Raw genomic sequence first — 20,271 nt, 5'->3', positions numbered from 1 at the left:
ATTCCTCCTCCACCAAACTTTCAGTTGGCACTTTGCATTGTGGCAGGTAGTGTTCTCCTGTCATCTGCCAAACTCAGATTTGTCCGTCGGACTGCCAGATGGTAAAGTTTGATTTATCACTCCAGAGAACGCGTCTCCAGTGCTCCAGAATCCAATGCCGGGAAGCTTTACACTACTCCAGCCGATGCTTGGCATTGTGCGTGGTGATCTTAGGTTTGTGTGCGGCTGCTCGGCCATGGAAACACATTTCATATAGCTCCCGACGAACATTTGTGCTTACATTGCTTCCAGACGCAGTTTGGAACTCAGTGGTGAGTGTTGCAACCGAGGACAGACGATTTTTACATGCTACGGCACCCAACGGTCCCGTTCTATGAGCCCTCTTTTTGCCTACCACTTCGCAGCTATCGTTGTTGCTCCTAGACTTTTCCACTTCACAATAACAGCACATACAGTTGACCGAGGCAGCTCTAGCAGGGAAGAAATTTGAAGAACTGACTTGTTGAAAATGTGACATCGTATTATGGTGCCACGTTGAGTCACTAAGCTCTTCAGTAAGGCCATTCTAGTGCCAATGTTTGTCTATGAGGTTGCATGTCAGTGTGCCCGACCTTATACACCTGTCAGCAACAGATGTGGCTGAAATAGCCAAATTCACTCATTTGAACGGGTATCCACATACTTTTGTATATATAGTGTCTATTCCAATAGCGAATATTAGATACGTTGTTGACCTCAGGCTATTTTTATCACTCTCATGACTATTGCCTCCCCATCTCTCTCTTTTTTTCTCTCCAGTTGGTACGTGATAATGCAGACCTGCGTTGTGAGCTTCCTAAGCTGGAGAAGCGTCTTCGGTCTACAGCTGAGAGAGTGCGGGCGTTGGAAGGTGCACTGAAAGAGGCTAAGGAGGGGGCCATGAAGGACCGTAGACGCTATCAACAGGAAGTGGAGAGTATCAAAGATGTTATGAGGGCCAAAAACCCCCTCCGTAGGCAACATGCTGCCCAGATAGGTAATGATACACGCACACACACATAAACATAAATGCATGAACACCACTCAGGTAGGTAACACACAGGTCTCTCACACACCCAAACACACGCAGCTCAGATAGCTAACACACACACAATGATAGTAATAATGATGTTTAATTTTTTTTTTACTAACACTAATTGGAGCAAACTAATGAACTTATGCTTCTACTTCCAGATTATACATACTAAACTCAGCAAAAAAAGAAAAGGCCTTTTTCAGGACGCTGTCTTTCAAAGATAATTCGTAAAAATCAAAATAACTTCACAGATCTTCATTGAAAAGGATTTAAACACTGTTTCCCATGCTTGTTCAATTAACCATAAACAATTGGAACGGTCGTTAAGACAGTAACAGCTTACAGACGGTATGCAATTAAGGAAGCAGTTATCAAAACTTAGGACACTAAAGAGGCCTTTCTACTGACTCTGAAAAACACCAAAAGAGTTCATGCATTCATGCCCAGGGTCCCTGCTCATCAGCATGAACGTGCCTTAGGCATGCTGCAAGGACGCATGAGGACTGCAGATGTGGCCAGGGTAATAAATTGCAATATCCGTACTGTGAGATGCCTAAGACAGCGCTACAGGGAGACAGGACGGATAGCTGATCGTCCTCACAGTGGCGGACCACGTGTAACAACACCTGCACAGGATCGGTACATCCAAACATCACCTGCTGGACAGGTACAGGATGACAACAACAACTGCCCGAGTTATATCAGGAATGCACAATCCCTCCATCAGTGCTCAGACTGTCTGCAATCGGCTGAGAGAGGCTGGACTTAGGGCTTGTAGGCCTGTTGTAAGGCAGGTCCTCACCAGACATCACCAGCAACAATGTTGCCTATGGGCACACACACACACCGTCGCTGGACCAGACAGGACTGGCAAAAAGTGCTCTTCACTGACGAGTCGCGGTTTTGTCTCACCGGGGGTGATAGTCGGATTCGCGTTTATCGTGGAAGGAATGAGCGTATCACCGAGCCCTGTACTCTGGAGCGGGATCGATTTGGAGTTGGAGGGTCCGTCATGGTCTGGGGCGGTGTGTCACAGCATCATCGGACTGAGCTTGTTGTCATTGCAGGCAATCTCAACGCTGTGCATTACAGGGAAGACATCCTCCTCCCTCATGTGGAGTTCCTGCAGACTCATCATGACATTACCCTCAGGCATGACAATGCCACCAGCCATAATGCTCGTTCTGTACGTGATTTCCAGCAAGACAGGAATGTCAGTGTTTTCCCATGGCCAGCGAAGAGCCCGGATGTCAATCCCATTGAGCATGTTTGGGACATGTTGGATCGGAGGGTGTGGGCTAGGACCGTTCCCACCAGAAATGTCCAGGAACTTCAAATCAAATCAAATCAAATTTTATTTGTCACATACACATGGTTAGCAGATGATAATGCGAGTGTAGCGAAATGCTTGTGCTTCTAGTTCCGACAATGCAGTAATAACCAACAAGTAATCTAACTAACAATTCCAAAACTACTGTCTTATACACAGTGTAAGGAGATAAAGAATATGTACATAAGGATATATGAATGAGTGATGGTACAGAGCAGCATAGGCAAGATACAGTAGATGGTATCGAGTACAGTATATACATATGAGATGAGTATGTAAACAAAGTGGCATAGTTAAAGTGGCTAGTGATACATGTATTACATAAGGATGCAGTCGATGATATAGAGTACAGTATATACGTATGCATATGAGATGAATAATGTAGGGTAAGTAACATTATATAAGGTAGCATTGTTTAAAGTGGCTAGTGATATATTTACATCATTTCCCATCAATTCCCATTATTAAAGTGGCTGGAGTTGAGTCAGTGTCAGTGTCAGTGTGTTGGCAGCAGCCACTCAATGTTAGTGGTGGCTGTTTAACAGTCTGATGGCCTTGAGATAGAAGCTGTTTTTCAGTCTCTCGGTCCCAGCTTTGATGCACCTGTACTGACCTCGCCTTCTGGATGATAGCGGGGTGAACAGGCAGTGGCTCGGGTGGTTGATGTCCTTGATGATCTTTATGGCCTTCCTGTAACATCGGGTGGTGTAGGTGTCCTGGAGGGCAGGTAGTTTGCCCCCGGTGATGCGTTGTGCAGACCTCACTACCCTCTGGAGAGCCTTACGGTTGTGGGCGGAGCAGTTGCCGTACCAGGCGGTGATACAGCCCGCCAGGATGCTCTCGATTGTGTTTCCGTAGAAGTTTGTCTGTGCTTTTGGTGACAAGCCGAATTTCTTCAGCCTCCTGAGGTTGAAGAGGCGCTGCTGCGCCTTCTTCACGATGCTGTCTGTGTGAGTGGACCAATTCAGTTTGTCTGTGATGTGTATGCCGAGGAACTTAAAACGTGCTACCCTCTCCACTACTGTTCCATCGATGTGGATAGGGGGGTGTTCCCTCTGCTGTTTCCTGAAGTCCACAATCATCTCCTTAGTTTTGTTGACGTTGAGTGTGAGGTTATTTTCCTGACACCACACTCCGAGGGCCCTCACCTCCTCCCTGTAGGCCGTCTCGTCGTTGTTGGTAATCAAGCCTACCACTGTTGTGTCGTCCGCAAACTTGATGATTGAGTTGGAGGCGTGCGTGGCCACACAGTCGTGGGTGAACAGGGAGTACAGGAGAAGGCTCAGAACGCACCCTTGTGGGGCCCCAGTGTTGAGGATCAGCGGGGTGGAGATGTTGTTGCCTACCCTCACCACCTGGGGGCAGCCCGTCAGGAAGTCCAGTACCCAGTTGCACAGGGCGGGGTCGAGACCCAGGGTCTCGAGCTTGATGACGAGCTTGGAGGGTACTATGGTGTTGAATGCCGAGCTGTAGTCGATGAACAGCATTCTCACATAGGTATTCCTCTTGTCCAGATGGGTTAGGGCAGTGTGCAGTGTGGTTGAGATTGCATCGTCTGTGGACCTATTTGGGCGGTAAGCAAATTGGAGTGGGTCTAGGGTGTCAGGTAGGGTGGAGGTGATATGGTCCTTGACTAGTCTCTCAAAGCACTTCATGATGACGGAAGTGAGTGCTACGGGGCGGTAGTCGTTTAGCTCAGTTACCTTAGCTTTCTTGGGAACAGGAACAATGGTGGCCCTCTTGAAGCATGTGGGAACAGCAGACTGGTATAGGGATTGATTGAATATGTCCGTAAACACACCGGCCAGCTGGTCTGCGCATGCTCTGAGGGCGCGGCTGGGGATGCCGTCTGGGCCTGCAGCCTTGCGAGGGTTAACACGTTTAAATGTCTTACTCACCTCGGCTGCAGTGAGGGAGAGTCCGCATGTTTTCGTTGCAGGCCGTGTCAGTGGCACTGTATTGTCCTCAAAGCGGGCAAAAAAGTTATTTAGTCTGCCTGGGAGCAAGACATCCTGGTCCGTGACTGGGCTGGATTTCTTCTTGTAGTCCGTGATTGACTGTAGACCCTGCCACATGCCTCTTGTTTCTGAGCCGTTGAATTGAGATTCTACTTTGTCTCTGTACTGACGCTTAGCTTGTTTGATAGCCTTGCGGAGGGAATAGCTGCACTGTTTGTGTTCGGTCATGTTACCAGTCACCTTGCCCTGATTAAAAGCAGTGGATCGCGCTTTCAGTTTCACGCGAATGCTGCCATCAATCCACGGTTTCTGGTTAGGGAATGTTTTAATCGTTGCTATGGGAACGACATCTTCAACGCACATTCTAATGAACTCGCACACCGAATCAGCGTATTCGTCAATATTGTTATCTGACGCAATACGAAACATCTCCCAGTCCACGTGATGGAAGCAGTCTTGGAGTGTGGAGTCAGCTTGGTCGGACCAGCGTTGGACAGACCTCAGCGTGGGAGCCTCTTGTTTTAGTTTCTGTCTGTAGGCAGGGATCAACAAAATGGAGTCGTGGTCAGCTTTTCCGAAAGGAGGGCGGGGCAGGGCCTTATATGCGTCGCGGAAGTTAGAGTACCAATGATCCAAGGTTTTTCCACCCCTGGTTGCGCAATCGATATGCTGATAAAATTTAGGGAGTCTTGTTTTCAGATTAGCCTTGTTAAAATCCCCAGCTACAATGAATGCAGCCTCCGGATAAATGGATTCCAGTTTGCAAAGAGTCAAATAAAGTTCGTTCAGAGCCATCGATGTGTCTGCTTGGGGGATATATTCGGCTGTGATTATAATCTAAGAGAATTCTCTTGGTAGATAATGCGGTCTACATTTGATTGTGAGGAATTCTAAATCAGGTGAACAGAAGGATTTGAGTTCCTGTATGTTTCTTTCATCACACCATGTCTCGTTAGCCATAAGGCATACGCCCCCGCCCGTCTTCTTACCAGAAAGATGTTTGTTTCTGTCGGCGCGATGCGTGGAGAAACCCGCTGGCTGCACCGCCTCGGATAGCGTCTCTCCAATGAGCCATGTTTCCGTGAAGCAAAGAACGTTACAGTCTCTGATGTCCCTCTGGAATGCTAACCTTGCTCGGATTTCATCAACCTTGTTGTCAAGAGACTGGACATTGGCGAGAAGAATGCTAGGGAGTGGTGCACGATGTGCCCGTCTCCGGAGTCTGACCAGAAGACCGCCTCGTTTCCCTCTTTTTCAGAGTTGTTTTTTTGGGTCGCCGCATAGGATCCATTCCGTTGTCCTGGTTGAAAGGCAGAACACAGGATCCGCGTCGCGAAAAACATATTCTTGGTCGTACTGATGGTGAGTTGACGCTGATCTTATATTCAGTAGTTCTTCTCGACTGTATGTAATGAAACCTAAGATGACCTGGGGTACTAATGTAAGAAATAACACGTAAAAAAACAAAACACTGCATAGTTTCCTAGGAACGCGAAGCGAGGCGGCCATCTCTGTCGGCGCCGGAAGTCAAGGTGCCTTGGTAGCATCTCTCAGCAAGAACTGGCAAATCTGGTGCAGTCCATGAGGAGGAGATGCTCTACAGTACTTAATGCAGCTGGTGGCCATACCAGATACTGATTGTTACTTTTGATTTTGACCCCCCCTTTTGTTCAGGGACACATTATTCAATGTCTGTGGAACTTGTTCAGTTTATTTCTCAGTTGTTGAATCTTGTTATGTTCATACAAATATTTACACATGTTACATTTGCTGAAAATTAACTCAGAGAGGACGCTTCTTTTTTTGCTGATTTTATATACAATTCTATTGGTTTCAATAATTTAGTATAATCATTTAAATGGAAAAATTCAAAGTTTTTAATCTGCCGTCGTGTTGCATATCTATTTATTAACCATGTGCCATGATGATGATAACTACGATGATGACAATGATGATTTTGATACCAACATTGCTTTGTTTTCTCTTCCCAGCCAAGCCCGTCCGTCCGGGCCAGTTCCCACTCTGCTCCCCCACCAACCCGTGGGTTCGCATTACTGAACAGCAACACTCCATCCATTTTAGTAACGCCATGTTCCAGATCCCCAGCCAGACAGCTAGCCATCACACCAGCCACCCTGCTGCTCCCCCAGCTACAGCATCTAACTCCAACCCCACCCAGACCAACAATCACCACTCCAATGAGACCAGCCTCCATCAGACCAAGACGTGAGTACAAACATAGGAATGGAGCTCGCTGTGTATGAGCTTTATACAAAAGTGCAAACATGACACTGAAGTATAATTTTAGATGATTGATTATTGATTGAAATACTGATTGAAATACTGTACATTCATGACTAGGTGACTGATGGGTCTCTGTCTGTCCTGTAGGCTGGCAGCTGAGCCACCCAACACCACCACAGTGGACAACGGCACAGTAAAGGACACTACAGTGCAGAAGACTACAGTGGATAACCCAACAGTGGACAATGCCGCCACAGTAGATCATTCTCCAGTGAAGCACCCTACAGTGGATAACACTACAGTGAATAGTGCCGCAGTGGATAACTCCCCAGTGAAGCACCCTACAGAGAAGGACACTACAGAAAAAGGCTCTACATTGAAGGACCCTACAGTCAACTCTACAGAAATGGTGGACGTTGACAGTGTCAACGGTAAGGTTAACAGCATTCAATGTTCCCCACTTCAACTCACTCCTCACTTGGTCTGCTCCATAGAAATACAGTAGATATAATTAGTGTAATTCTATTTCTATGGTCTGCACTCCTCGCTGTTCACTATACACTGGTCTGACTGCATCCTCACCCTGACACCTGCTTCATCTATCCACAGGGAACACTACAGATATCAATGACAACAGGTAAGACTGCCCACCACTGTCACAGACCTGGCTGCCGTTATGTATTGAATCCCCCTGCAGGCTTGTACTACACCACACTACTATGTGGCATGCTTGATAACAGGGTCGTTCCACAAAATTAGTGCCTTGTGTGTCCCTTTGATATTTTAAGTAAAGATTGTGCACAAATATTGAAAAGCCTGTTATATTACATGAAGTGCATTTGAATAAAGACCACATAGACAAATCCATAAATCAAGCCTTGCTAAAATGCAAACGTCAGCATTTTGAAATGTCTCTCTGTGCTCCCGGTTGGCACAGCGATCTAAGGCACTGCATCTCAGTGCAAGAGTTGTCACAACAGTCACTGGTTTGAATCCAGGCTCTATCACATCTGGCTGTGATTGGGAGTCCCGTAGGGCGGCACACAATCGGCCCAGCATCATCCGGGTTTGGCTGGGGTAGGCCGTCATTGTGAATAGGAATTTGTTGCCGACTTGCCTAGTTAAATAAAAAAATAAAACATCCTCTTACTTTTCATAAGATTTTAACCCACTTAATCCCAAAATGTATCTAGCATTTTTTGCACATGTCCAAATCATCCAAAAGTATCAAAAATCTATTGTGAAGCTCAACATTGCACTTACAGATGATTTGACCATGATGCGCAAAAAATGCTCATATCTGTCCCATAACTTGAATGGGATTTGTGCAGTGAACGCTAAAATGTTAGCATGTGGAAACAGTGCCAGGGAAACTAAACCAAAGCATGGATTGCTGTCATACCTCGTCCATAGACTGTTTACAGGGTACGAAAACCTATATGTAATTTTGTAATTTGTGCCTCACTGCTATGCTGTGCTGCTGCTGGTTTTCTTCTGCTGCTGTGGCCTACCTTCCTGAGTGCCTCCCGCTTGCCCTGCCTGGTGTTGTATAGCATGTCTCTGAGTGTCCACTCTGCTGTTGCTGTTTCCAGGAATGATGTGCAGCACTGCGACAACCACAACCAGGAGAACCCAGCCAAACTGCACCACGTCATCCAGCCAGAACAGACTGCCAGCTAGTGACTCAGCTCGATAGGTAAGGAGGGGGAGGGAGAATATTAAATATTGAATGAGTATGTCATAACAGACTATCCAAGATGGCAGATTCACTGCCTTGTGTATTTCTGCCCTCTCTCTTTCTACCTCTCTCTGTTTCTCTCCGGGAGAGGGAGATAGAAAGTGAGAAGAAGATGGAGTGCACTGGACTGGACGTGCTTATGCTGATTTCCAAATGGCCAGAGAGCCCCTAATATACCCCCTATTGGGAAGATGTAAGAATTATTGTTATTAGTATGGCTTCATCTTGCCTTCTAATTGGCTGGGTGGAAATAAGGAGTTGGACGATGGATGCGTCCTAAATGGAGAAGTAGTGCACTATATAGGGAATATGGTGCCATTTGGGATGCACACTAGGAGTTAATTTCAGCATTAGACTCCAGCTGAGTCTAGTGAAATTCAACTCCACAGTTCTTCCCACTCACAATAAAGACTATATTATCAGACATAATCTAAGCCTGCAGTGCTTATTTGACTCACTGCCTTGTTTATTCTTCTCCTTCTCTCTCCCTCTCCAGGTGTCCGGTTCTGCCAAGACTTACCTCGTAAATTCGCATGCTGCGAATCAACGGCCCTCTGATCACCCCTCTATCCTCCTCCCCTCTTTCCCAGTAACACCAACTCTCTGTAGCCCTCCACCTTTTCCCCTCTGCCTCTCCTGCTTGCTATCCGCCTGTCCACTCTCTTGAACCATTTGTCCAATACTTTGTAGGTGATATGAATATAACGTACTGTACTATGTGGGTATGGGGGTATGTATAGTAGGCCTACTATATGGATTATGTATGCAAAGGAACCATGGCAGCATAGAAAACTCTGTAACTGAACCACTAGGCTTAGGTCCCAAATGGCACCCTATTCCCATCGGGCTCTGGTCAAAGGTAGTGGACTATAAAGGAAGTAGGGTGCCATTCGACACACAACCTAGAATTGTCAGCTTCCTCTTCCTGTAACCTCTTACTATTCCTCTGACCCTGTTGGAATGAATTGAAGCTGTACTAGCCAATGAGGATTGGAGCATGATGGTGCAGTGTTCTGTGTGGCAATAGGGCACGCTCATCCTGCTCTTCTCCGTCTAGGAGGTACAGTACATTGTGAGGGTAAATGACGAGACATGATCATTTTAGGCTCTTTTGGCCTTTTCTGTACCTATATCAAAAATAAGAGTATATAAGCCTAATACCTCTATTCAACACAAAGAGAATCGGTTGGAAAATAGATGTAATGGCATTCATAGGAAGAAGATGAGGACAAAGGTTGGAAAATATTTGAAATGAACACTAAATACAAAATAATGTTTGCAGGTGATTCAACAGGAAACATACCCACAAAACACAGGTGGGAAAAAGAAGATGTTCTCAATCAGAGACAATAGACACCTGCCTCTGATTGCCAAACACACAGAAATAGAAAAAAATAGAACACAAAACATAGAATGCCCACCCCAACTCACGCCTGACCCAAACAAAATAGAGACATAAAAAGGACTAAGGTCAGGGCTTAACCTCCTTTTAAATGTAATGAATTTAAATATTCATACATTACCATTTTTCACTCTATTCTATTCATGTATATAGAAGTATATACAATATCGATGTATATATGCACCCCATTAAGGTTGATTTTGTATTGGACAAGTGTTTTACACAGCTGACTGATGTCATAGTAATAATGATACTGTTTGCTAACTGAGCAGGTTAACATAGCAGACAGCTGTTTCTTTAACTTCCACAATATCATTAAGACAACAGATGACTTCTTCTCTTCCTTATGGCCGGTTGAGTAGTCAGGCCCAGAGCCATATATTTACATTTTGTAAATATGGCACTGGTCAGGCCGAGTGTGGTTGGAGACTTCTGAACAGTACTGTAGGTAGAGGGCAGATCAAGATTGCTGTGCTAGTGGCAGTGTTTTTTAAATGCCATAAGAAATAGAGCTTACAGCAGCATCATACTCAGAGTAAATAGCTGATTAATGTGGATGAGTTAGATCATAGGTCAAACACAAACTTCCTCCAGCAGGTTCATTGTTGTGCTTGTTTGTGTGTATATTATCCTGTCTATAGAATAACAGCAATTACAGTCAGACGCAAGCATGTCTATCTATGCTGACACTCCAACCAAGCCCTTCAAGGCTTGCTTTCAGAGTAATGCATGCTTTAATGTATGCTTACTAATGCAGTAACTCTTAAGGTTTTCATCAAATAGGTTATCTGCTATGATGCAAACTACTAAAAGTAAAAAATAAAAAGTCTGGTGAAAAAAAATAAAAAATGACAGGATTTAAAATAAAATAAAAATGTTGTGCTAATGTTGTGCTTCTCAATGCATCAATACAAGACTGAAAGAAGGGAGCTATATACTGTACAGTGTATATATATTCTATGAAGAAAGAAAGACAGAGATACTTGATACTTTGGAGCTGTAACATACTTTATCTACCTGGGTTGGAGGTTCTGTAGGTTCCATGGGGTTCCATAGGGTTCTCTAGGATTCTCTAGTGTTCTATAGGGTTTTCTAGATTTCTGATGTACCTTCATCTCAACATGTTTGTTCTGCTGTGATGTGTCCAGTGGTCATCAATTACATTCACCAACACAGAATGGAAAATATAACTGGGTAAAAAATGACAGATTTAGTAATTGTGTAGCAACTATTTTTATACTGTTCATTATTTCATTTTTTATTGTTATTATTGAATGTGATGTTATTTACTGGATATGTTTACTCTTGAGTTGCACATGGTTGTTCTTATGTTAATATATACTATTTATTCATTCATTGTTTATTGAATGCTAACTGATCAATCAGAATACATTTTGGTTGTAGACAGGGCTGGTACACAAAGCAGCATTCAAATTACTGGTTGTTTCTTTTTTGGAAAGATACACTGAGCCTTCAGAACAGTCACAATTCATCGGGGCATGAACTCTACAAGGTGTTGAAAGCATTCCACAGGGATGATGGCCCTTGTTTATGCCAATGCTTCCCACAGTTGTGCCAAATTGGCTGGACAATTCTTGATACACACGGGAAACTGTTGAATGTGAAAAACCCAGCAGCATTGCAGTTCTTGACACAAGCTGGTGAGCCTGGCAACTACTACCATAACCCTTTCAAAGGCACTTCAATCTTTTGTCTTGCCCATTCACACTCTGAATGGCACACATACACAAACCATGTCTCATTTGTCTCAAGACCAAAAAATCCTTCTTTAGCCTGTCTCCTCTTCATCTACACTGATTGAAGTGGATTTAACAAGTGACATCATTAAGGGATCATAGCTTTTACCTGGATTCACCTGGTCAGTCTGTCATGGAAAGAGGTGTTCTTAATGTTTTATATACTCAGTATATATAAAGTGATCGGTGCATTTCAACAACAGCATAAATACACCTATTTCAGTTTTGCATGTAAAAACAGAATCACCACTGCTGCGACTGTTTTGATTGCCAACTATTTAGATTAGCATGAGCAGCCAGCTCACGAGCAGCCAGCTCACGAGTGCATTGGTGACACAAGCACAGATACAACAATTGAAAATGAATTATCTAAATGGGGATAGCTAGCATGTCACAAGCATGACCCCACAGGTTAACTTCAGTAGACATGAAATTAGCAAGCTACCAGTACATAGCTTGCCCACTAGCTAGCATATGATGAATACCAGGGGAAACAAAAAGCAATGTTGCGAATTAGGCACAGAGCCATGTTTTATTGATCCTAACAGATACGCGAGAAGGTTATATCTAGTGTATCCCTCTGTCCTTTGATGGATGAACTTCTGGCTTATTGAGGGTGCAGATAGCCTAGTGGTTAGAGTGGTGGGCCAGTAACCAAAATGTTGCTGGATTGATTCCCTGAGCTGACAAGGTAAAAATCTGTCATTCTGCCCCTGAACAGGCCAGTTAACCCACTGTTCCCTGGTAGGCTGTCATTGTAAATAAGAATTTGTTCTTAACTGACTTACCTAGTTAAATAAAGGTTAAATTAAACATTTCTCCCAGGCTCCCAATGACTGTCATGATTATTTAAGTTCATTGAAATTTTCTCTTTAGTGCCATCTGTTTAGTACCTGAAAGAGCAGATGCTGAAGGCCTGAGCACCCATTCCAGTGCCCCAAGATGGTCCATTTACTTTTTGTTGTGAAATTCATGTGATGAAATCCTGCAATCTCATTGATGCAGTCTCCCCCATTAGCAAAACTGGCAATGCGATCCAAGCGCTGGGCGGCTGAACACAGCTGCTGCTTGCTGAGAGTTACCTAGTAGATAACTGAACAGCTTGTTTTTGAAACAGTAAAATTTACACATTGAACACACTTTATGGACATTTAAAACAATCCATGAATTATATAATTGATTTTGTTTACATTTCTTTAACAATATAAACTCCATAATGGACCGGCCGCCACTGGGCCCATGTGCAGTCAAAGAAGACTATGGAGGAGTACATCCATGTTTACTAGATAGCTACAGTAGTTGCCTTGATAACAAAACAAACAGACTTGCTAGTTTAGCTGACATTACAGTCCTCCAACAGTAGCTTGCTGTTATGAAAATCGAATTCAACAATGCCAATGTTTTCAATTTGACTTTCAAAAGCAGCTCAAACATAGAATGTGTAAGAAAGAACTTCATAATCATTCAATTAAATAGTGCATTATTGTAACAATGACGCTGGGAGTAAGGAAGTAGGTGCAGTTGGTGAGTTTAACAATAAAGGCCGTAGAGTGATTCAAAGGGTGCATTCGTAACTTTGCTCTGGCTATCTACACCGATTTCAGAGCACTCTCATCTGACTGTGCCAGAGTGCAGAATCACTGATGAATTTACGAATGATCAACACCTGTCAAAACACTCGGATCAACACTACTCCTCGTCCAGAGTGTCCAGTGTGCGCTCTGGACGGCCCGAGTGTGAAGAGCGGGGCCGGTCCGGATGGCGAAGTTAGAAATCTCGGATGATGTTGGGATCTTGAATGTCGTCCACCGGAACCGAACACCGCTCTTCTGGACCGTACACCTCCCAGTCCACCAGGTACTGGAGCCGACCCCCACGACATTGGGAGTCCAGGAGCGAGTTTACGGCATAGGTGGGGCTTCCCCTCGATGTCCAGGAGAGGCAGATGGGTGTCGTGGGGGAAGGCCTAAGCCAGGGGACAACTAACCACTGGCCTGAGGAGGGAAACATGAAAAGAGGGTGAGATCCAATAGATAGTGGGGAGCTGTAATCTATACATCACCTCGTTGACCCTCCCGAGGACCTTGAACGGGCCTCACAAACCTCACAAAAAAAGCTTCTTACAGGACAAGCGGAGTGGGGGGTTCCTGATGGAGAGGCAGACATTATCCTCAGGATGGAACACAGGAGCCTCACTGCGTTGGTGATCCGCCTGCTCCTTCTGGTGGCTGGAGCCTAACGTAGGCATTGTTCCAAACCTCTTCTGCGTGCCTGAACCACTCGTCCACCGCAGGAGCTTCGGTCTGGTTCGGTGTCCATGAAGCCAGGACTGGCTGATAACACAGAACACACTGGAAGGGAGTCAGCCCGGTGGAGTAGTGACCCAATGAATTGTAAGCGTACTCCGCCCAGGGAAGGAATCGGGCCGACTCCTCCTGCTGGTCCTGGCATTGACTCTTCAGGAACCTCCCCAGCTCCTGCTTCAGCCTCTCCACCTGCCCATTAGACTGAGGCCAGTACCCAGAAGTGAGGCAGACCATGACACCCAGCTTCTAAATGAAGGCTTTCCAATCCCGTGACGTGAATTGGGGGCAGATCTGAGACCTGCTGGAACAGTACCGCAGCAACCTTACTTACTTACTGACTTTATTGTACCCATGGGGAAATATTGTTGCAGTGTCATGTACACGTTTAAAATGGCGTGTAAATACAAAACAAAATTGGCAATACAAGTTTTATAACAGTTACATACCAATACATACATTTTTTTTAAGACTAGCCTGCTGGCCTTACTGAGTTGATAGGAACACTAGCCCGAGCTATTTAGGAGGGATATGACACCTGGAACAAATTATTGTCTAGTAAGAGAGAGCGGTAGGGAGACCAGAGAGAGGGTTAAAACGGCAGGATTTAGATATTCTGTCCACAACCACCAAAATGGTGGTGAAACCATCAGAGGAGGGGAGATGAGTGACAAAATCAATGGACAGATGAGACCAGGGACATTGAGGCACGGGAAGGAGTTTCCCTGCTGTAGCGTGCCGGGGTGATTTAGTTTGTGCCGGGGTGATTTAGTTTGTGCACATACGGAAGAGGAATTTAGGAGTTGTAGCGAGTGATGTCCTGTGCAAAGGTAGACCACCAGTATTTTGAATAGTTTGGTTCATACTTGGATGTCCAGCGATGACAGCTGTGGTCGCCCAGGTCAGCAGCCGATGCCTTATCCCTGTGGGAACGTAGATGCGCTCAGGAGGACAGGTAGCTGGTGCGTGTTCCTTCCCCAGGGCCTGTCGAATGACCACATTTATTGACCACATCATTGATCCTGGGCGATATGTCAGAGTGAAATCGATCGAGTGGAAAAAAAGGGCACATCTTGCTTGGCGCAGGTGAAACCGCCTCACTGTCCGCATGTACTCCAGGTTCCAATGGTCGGTGAGGATGAAAAATGGGTCTTTAGCACCCTCCAGACAGTGTCTCCAATCCTCTAATGCAAACTTCACTGCCAGGAGCTCCCGATCGCCGACATCATAGTTCCTCTGCAGGAGACAGTTTCTTTGAGTGATATGCACATGGAGGCAATTTCTGTGGATTTCCTTGTTGGGACAGGACAGCCCCTACACCCACATCTGAAGCGTCCACCTCCACCACGAAGCGCAGCGTAGGATATGGGTATTTGAGCAACGTGGTGGAGGTGAAACGTCCCTTCAGTAGGTGGAAGGCTTGGCCCAACTTACAGAGACTACCCGTGAGGAGAGAGGTGAGAGGAGAGGCGACAGAGCTAAAGTCCTTAATGAAATGGTGGTAGAAGAAGTTGGCAAACCCCAAAAACCGTTGTAACCCCTTTGGTGGTTGGGACTGGCCATGACCTGACAGTTTTTTACCTTCTTTTACCGTCCACTTTCACTCCTTGCAGGCCAATCTGGTAACCCAGAAAGGAGACGGCCTCCTGATGGAATTGGCAGTTCTCCACTTTGACATACAGGTGTTTAGCCAGGAGGCGTTCCAGGACTACTGGGATGTGAGCGATGTGATCCTCCAAGGTAGGTGAGTAGACCAGGAGATTGTGGATATACATGACCACCTGGCGTCCGAGCATGTCCCGGAACACCTCTTTTACAAATGCCTGGAACACTGACGGAGCGTCGGCTAATCCATAAGACATGTTGTTTTCCATTCATCCGAGGGTAACGGCGATGGTAACGGTAGTTCGCGGTGATAGAATTCATACCTCTGCAATCAATGCACGGGCGTAACCCTCCATCATTCTTTGCCATGAAGAAGAAGCCTGTCGACACAGGGGAGTTGGACATGTGGATGAAACCCTGTTGGAGCACCTCATGGGTGTACTCCTCCATAGCCTTGGTTTCAGCCACTGACAGAGAGTAGATGTGGAGGCGCAGAGCCTGCAAGCAGGTTGATGGCACAGTCCCAGGGGTGATGAGGAGGGAGACAGGTGACGCACGCCTTGGTATACCTCTGGGATGTTGGGCTACAACAACACTCTCAATCGACGTGGAACCACAGGGGAAGGGAAAGCAGGTCCTCAGGCATTCGGGTGCCCAGTACGTGACAGACATCCCCGACCATGAGATGGTGGGGTTATGGCGTTGGAGGCCGAGGATGATCTTGTGTACGGGTACATTGATGATGAGAAAGGGAAGGCTTTCTTGATGTATGGACGGTGAGTGGTGTTGTGATGTGTGTGATAGTCCCAGAATCCAGTGGTCAATGATCCAGCGCTTGAACCAGAAACGGAGAGGTTGAGCGGGTATGAGGTGATGTTCAGTGAGGAGGCAAGGTTCTGATCAATAAAATTCCCAGTGGCACCGGAATCCATTAGAGTTATGAAGGACAGCCAGCTAGTGAAATCGATACTAAAAGGGGTTTTGCGGAAAGTGATGATGATGGAATACTCAAGCCTAACCCAGGAGGCAGATGATCACGGGGCCGTCCTTCTGCTCTTGTGGACCCCGGGTTGCTAGATGAAGGGGAAGTGATGAAGTCCATGTGTGCCTAATGATGGGGAGCAGGTGTGCATAATGAGGGTTGCCAGGTGTGCGTAATGATGGGTTGCCAGGACCGATTGTCAGTAAACGAGTAGACGTGACAGTTATAGGGAAATAATGCATGCTCTAGAATGCCCTTCAAGCCAATCAGAAATGAGGATTCAACAAAGCCATGGTATAAGCAAGGTATAATCAATGAGGGCTAGAGTAGTGGAACTGACCTTCCACGGAGTTGCATTATTTTCCATAGATCACATAGAGCCCTGAGTTGATTATCCATTTTACACCACGGTTATAATTTAGCACATTTGCTGCTAGAAATGTGTTCATTTGTCAGTAGAAATATGTTCAACATCCACTGAAGTAGCTAGCAAGTTTACATGATAGGTACAGTACTTGCCATGGTAACGAAACAAACAGACTTGGTAGTTTAGCTAACCAAACCATCAGTCCTAGCTTGCCATTAGGAAAGTCTAATTCACCAAGTCAATCATGTTTTAAATTTGACTTTTGCTTTCAAAAGCAGCTCAAACATAGAACATGTAAGAATGAACTATAGCCATTGAATTCTACCCTGCAAATATACTGTGCGTTATAGGTACATAATGCTCATTCTAGAATGCCCTTCAAGCCAATCAGAAACAAGTATTCAAAAATGACATTGTATTAAAAAAGGTAATGTACACTCACCCCATTCTGTACAAATGTGCGCAAACGAGGCTGCAAAGAAAACTAATGGGACTGTAGCGACTGTGTTGACTTCAAAATATGGGGTGTGAACTACGTTTCTATTCAAGCGTTGATCGACATGGTAATGGCTCTATAGTATTGGAGAAAAGTTGAAAAAACTGACCCTCCGTTACATCGTGACGTGTCATGCCGTAATGTACAGCACGCATAAAGCAACTATTTCTGTCTTACAATCTCTCTCCACCAATTGTAGCACTTCTCTCATCGTTTAAAAACAAGAAATGGACAGTGACGGGGGTAAGAGGGGGATACCTAGTCGTTTTTTTGCATCATCACTGTAAGCGATCGTCACTCTCAAAGCCGCTGTTTACTTCTGAAGATCAATTTAGCATCGCCCTAAAAACCGAATTCGACACAAACCTTCAAATAGGTACAGTGGGGAGAACAAGCATTTGATACACTGCCGATTTTACAGGTTTTCCTACTTACAAAGCATGTAGAGGTCTGTAATTTTTATCATAGGTACACTTCAACTGTGTGAGACGGAATCTAAAACAAAAATCCAGAAAATCACATTGTATGATTTTTAAGTAATTAATTTGCATTTTATTTCATGACATGACTATTTGATACATCAGAAAAGCAGAACTTAATATTTGGTACAGAAACCTTTGTTTGCAATTACAGAGATCATACGTTTCCTGTAGTTCTTGACCAGGTTTGCACACACTGCAGCAGGGATTTTGGCCCACTCCTCCATGCAGACCTTCTCCATATCCTTCAGGTTTCGGGGCTGTCGCTGGGCAATATGGACTTTCAGCTCACTTCAAAGATTTTCTATTGGGTTCAGGTCTGGAGACTGGCTAGGCCACTCCAGGACCTTGAGATGCTTCTTACGGAGCCACTCCTTAGTTGCCCTGGCTGTGTGTTTCAGGTTGTTGTCATGCTGGAAGACCCAGCCAAGATCCAAACACGGCAAGTGGAGTTTAGACCAAAAAGCTCTATTTTTGTCTCATCAGACCACATGATCTTCTCCCATTCCTCCTCTGGATCATCCAGATGGTCATTGGCAAATTTCAGATGGGCCTGGACATGCGCTGGCTTGAGCAGGGGGACCTTGCGTGCAACTGCAGGATTTTAATCCATGACGGCGCAGTGTGTTACTAATGGTTTTCTTTGAGACTGTGGTCCCAGCTCTCTTCAGGTCATTGACCAGGTCCTGCTGTGTAGTTCTGGGCTGATCCCTCACCTTCCTCATGATCATTGATGCCCCACGAGGTGAGATCTTGCATGGAGCCCCAGACCGAGGGTGATTGACCGTCATCTTGAACTTCTTCCATTTTCGAATAATTGCGCCAACAGTTGTTGCCTTCTCACCATGCTGCTTGCCTATTGTCCTGTAGCCCATCCCAGCCTTGTGCAGGTCTACAATTGTATCCCTGATGTCCTTACACAGCTCTCTGGTCTTGGCCATTGTGGAGAGGTTGGAGTCTGTTTGATTTAGTGTGTGGACAGGTGTCTTTTATACAGGTAATGAGTTCAAACAGGTGCAGTTAATACAGGTAATGAGTGGAGAACAGGAGGGCTTCTTAAAGAAAAACTAACAGGTCTGTGAGAGCCGGAATTCTTACTGGTTGGTAGGTGATCAAATACTTATGTCATGCAATAAAATGCAAATTAATTACTTAAATTGTGACAATGTGATTTTCTGAATTGTGACAATGTGACAATCATACAATGTGATTTTCTGGATTTTTGTTTTAGATTCCGTCTCTCACAGTTGAAGTGTACCTTTAATAAACATTACAGACCTCTCTCTACATGCTTTGTAAGTAGGAAAACCTGCAAAATCGGCAGTGTATCAAATACTTGTTCTCCCCACTGTATGTAATGACACATTATATAAACTACTTATAGTGTTTTATTTACATTTTAGAGGGATAAGTTGATAAGTTGGACAGATCAAGTGAAAAAAAGGCGTTTTCTCACACATCTCCTCTCCTTCTCTCTACCACGCATTAGTTTCGCTTCCCCACCCGCCATTTTTAAAAAGACCCGAAGGAGCTCATTGCCGTCTTCAATCATGCAGAAATGGGCAGCGTGGAGGTCTCGGCATGAATTCTGTTGGAAAGGGGAGAAATTGTGCTTTACAATGGTATTGACATTACAGTTGATCTGGAAGTATTACGTTTTTTGGGCGCTAAAATAAGGTCAATTGTACGGACCAAGGCGATGTACAAAAGTGAGTGAGTACTTTAACACAATTTAACTGATTAACTCTGGAGGCCCCAATTCAAAATCATCTCTTTGTAGAAAAGTAACTGTTTACATTCATTCCAAAAGCGAACACATTAACACAGTTTCAAATAGATTCAAATCCTTTTTAGGCCTGTGCATAAATAACACAAGCTAAAAATAGCTAGCTAGTATGAAATGGAAGGCTACCTATCACCTATCACTAGCTAGCTAGCTGTTAGAAATTAGCATGTGACCGTTGGTTACTTTTTATAAAATGTGTATCTTTCTAAAATACAATATCATTAGAGTAGTTGATATGTACCCATGTAAATACACTCAATATGATTCCCTCTTTAGAAAAAAAACATTTAAGAGCCAAAACATTTATATCGGAAATAAACAAATTCAGCCGAAATGGCATCTTGTTCTCATTGACTTTCATAAAAAAGGGAGCTACCTATCTAGCTCATGTCAATGGGAAAATCTCACTTGTTTTTCACTCAGTCAAAACAGTTCAATTAGACATCAAAATGACAGGAAAACATGTTTAACTAAACTGTGTTGAGTTCTCTAGATTTTGATGAAGTAACTATGCGTACAAACCAGAAAACAGGATTAAAAGGAGACACGGAGAGCTAGCTTTTGTTTTTTTTTTCACTCGGCTTCTTCCAATGGTCACAGACCAACGTACGAAAAAGAGAGGCGCGCACCTGCAGCAGTAACACTCTGAATGCCTCTGCCTAGTGGTAGCGCTAAGTATACACGTATATCAATGTAACACCATGGAGGACTACAATAATAATGGTGTAGCTCAGAAATAATAAGTAATAATTTGTGGAAAACATTGCTAC

At 44.7% G+C, this 20,271-nt stretch overlaps 1 protein-coding gene across 1 annotated transcript in view; it reads left to right on the top strand.

The window, feature by feature from the left end:
* Nucleotides 1–9,554, top strand: part of LOC112254142 (kinesin heavy chain-like) — a 126,124-nt gene extending 116,570 nt beyond the window's left edge. The window contains exons 25-30 of the mRNA XM_042324177.1: nt 799–1,015; nt 6,334–6,568; nt 6,734–7,017; nt 7,196–7,223; nt 8,179–8,282; nt 8,821–9,554. Of these exons, the coding sequence (XP_042180111.1) occupies nt 799–1,015; nt 6,334–6,568; nt 6,734–7,017; nt 7,196–7,223; nt 8,179–8,266 (852 nt within the window). The 3' untranslated portion in view covers nt 8,267–8,282; nt 8,821–9,554. The remainder of the gene's footprint in view (nt 1–798; nt 1,016–6,333; nt 6,569–6,733; nt 7,018–7,195; nt 7,224–8,178; nt 8,283–8,820) is intronic.
* Nucleotides 9,555–20,271: the final 10,717 nt, after the last annotated feature.

Source organism: Oncorhynchus tshawytscha, linkage group LG07, assembly GCF_018296145.1.
Source record: "Oncorhynchus tshawytscha isolate Ot180627B linkage group LG07, Otsh_v2.0, whole genome shotgun sequence".
NCBI classification, from domain to species: Eukaryota; Metazoa; Chordata; class Actinopteri; order Salmoniformes; family Salmonidae; genus Oncorhynchus; species Oncorhynchus tshawytscha.
Note: the sequence above shows the minus strand (reverse complement) of the source record. Positions and strands in the feature narration are given on the sequence as shown.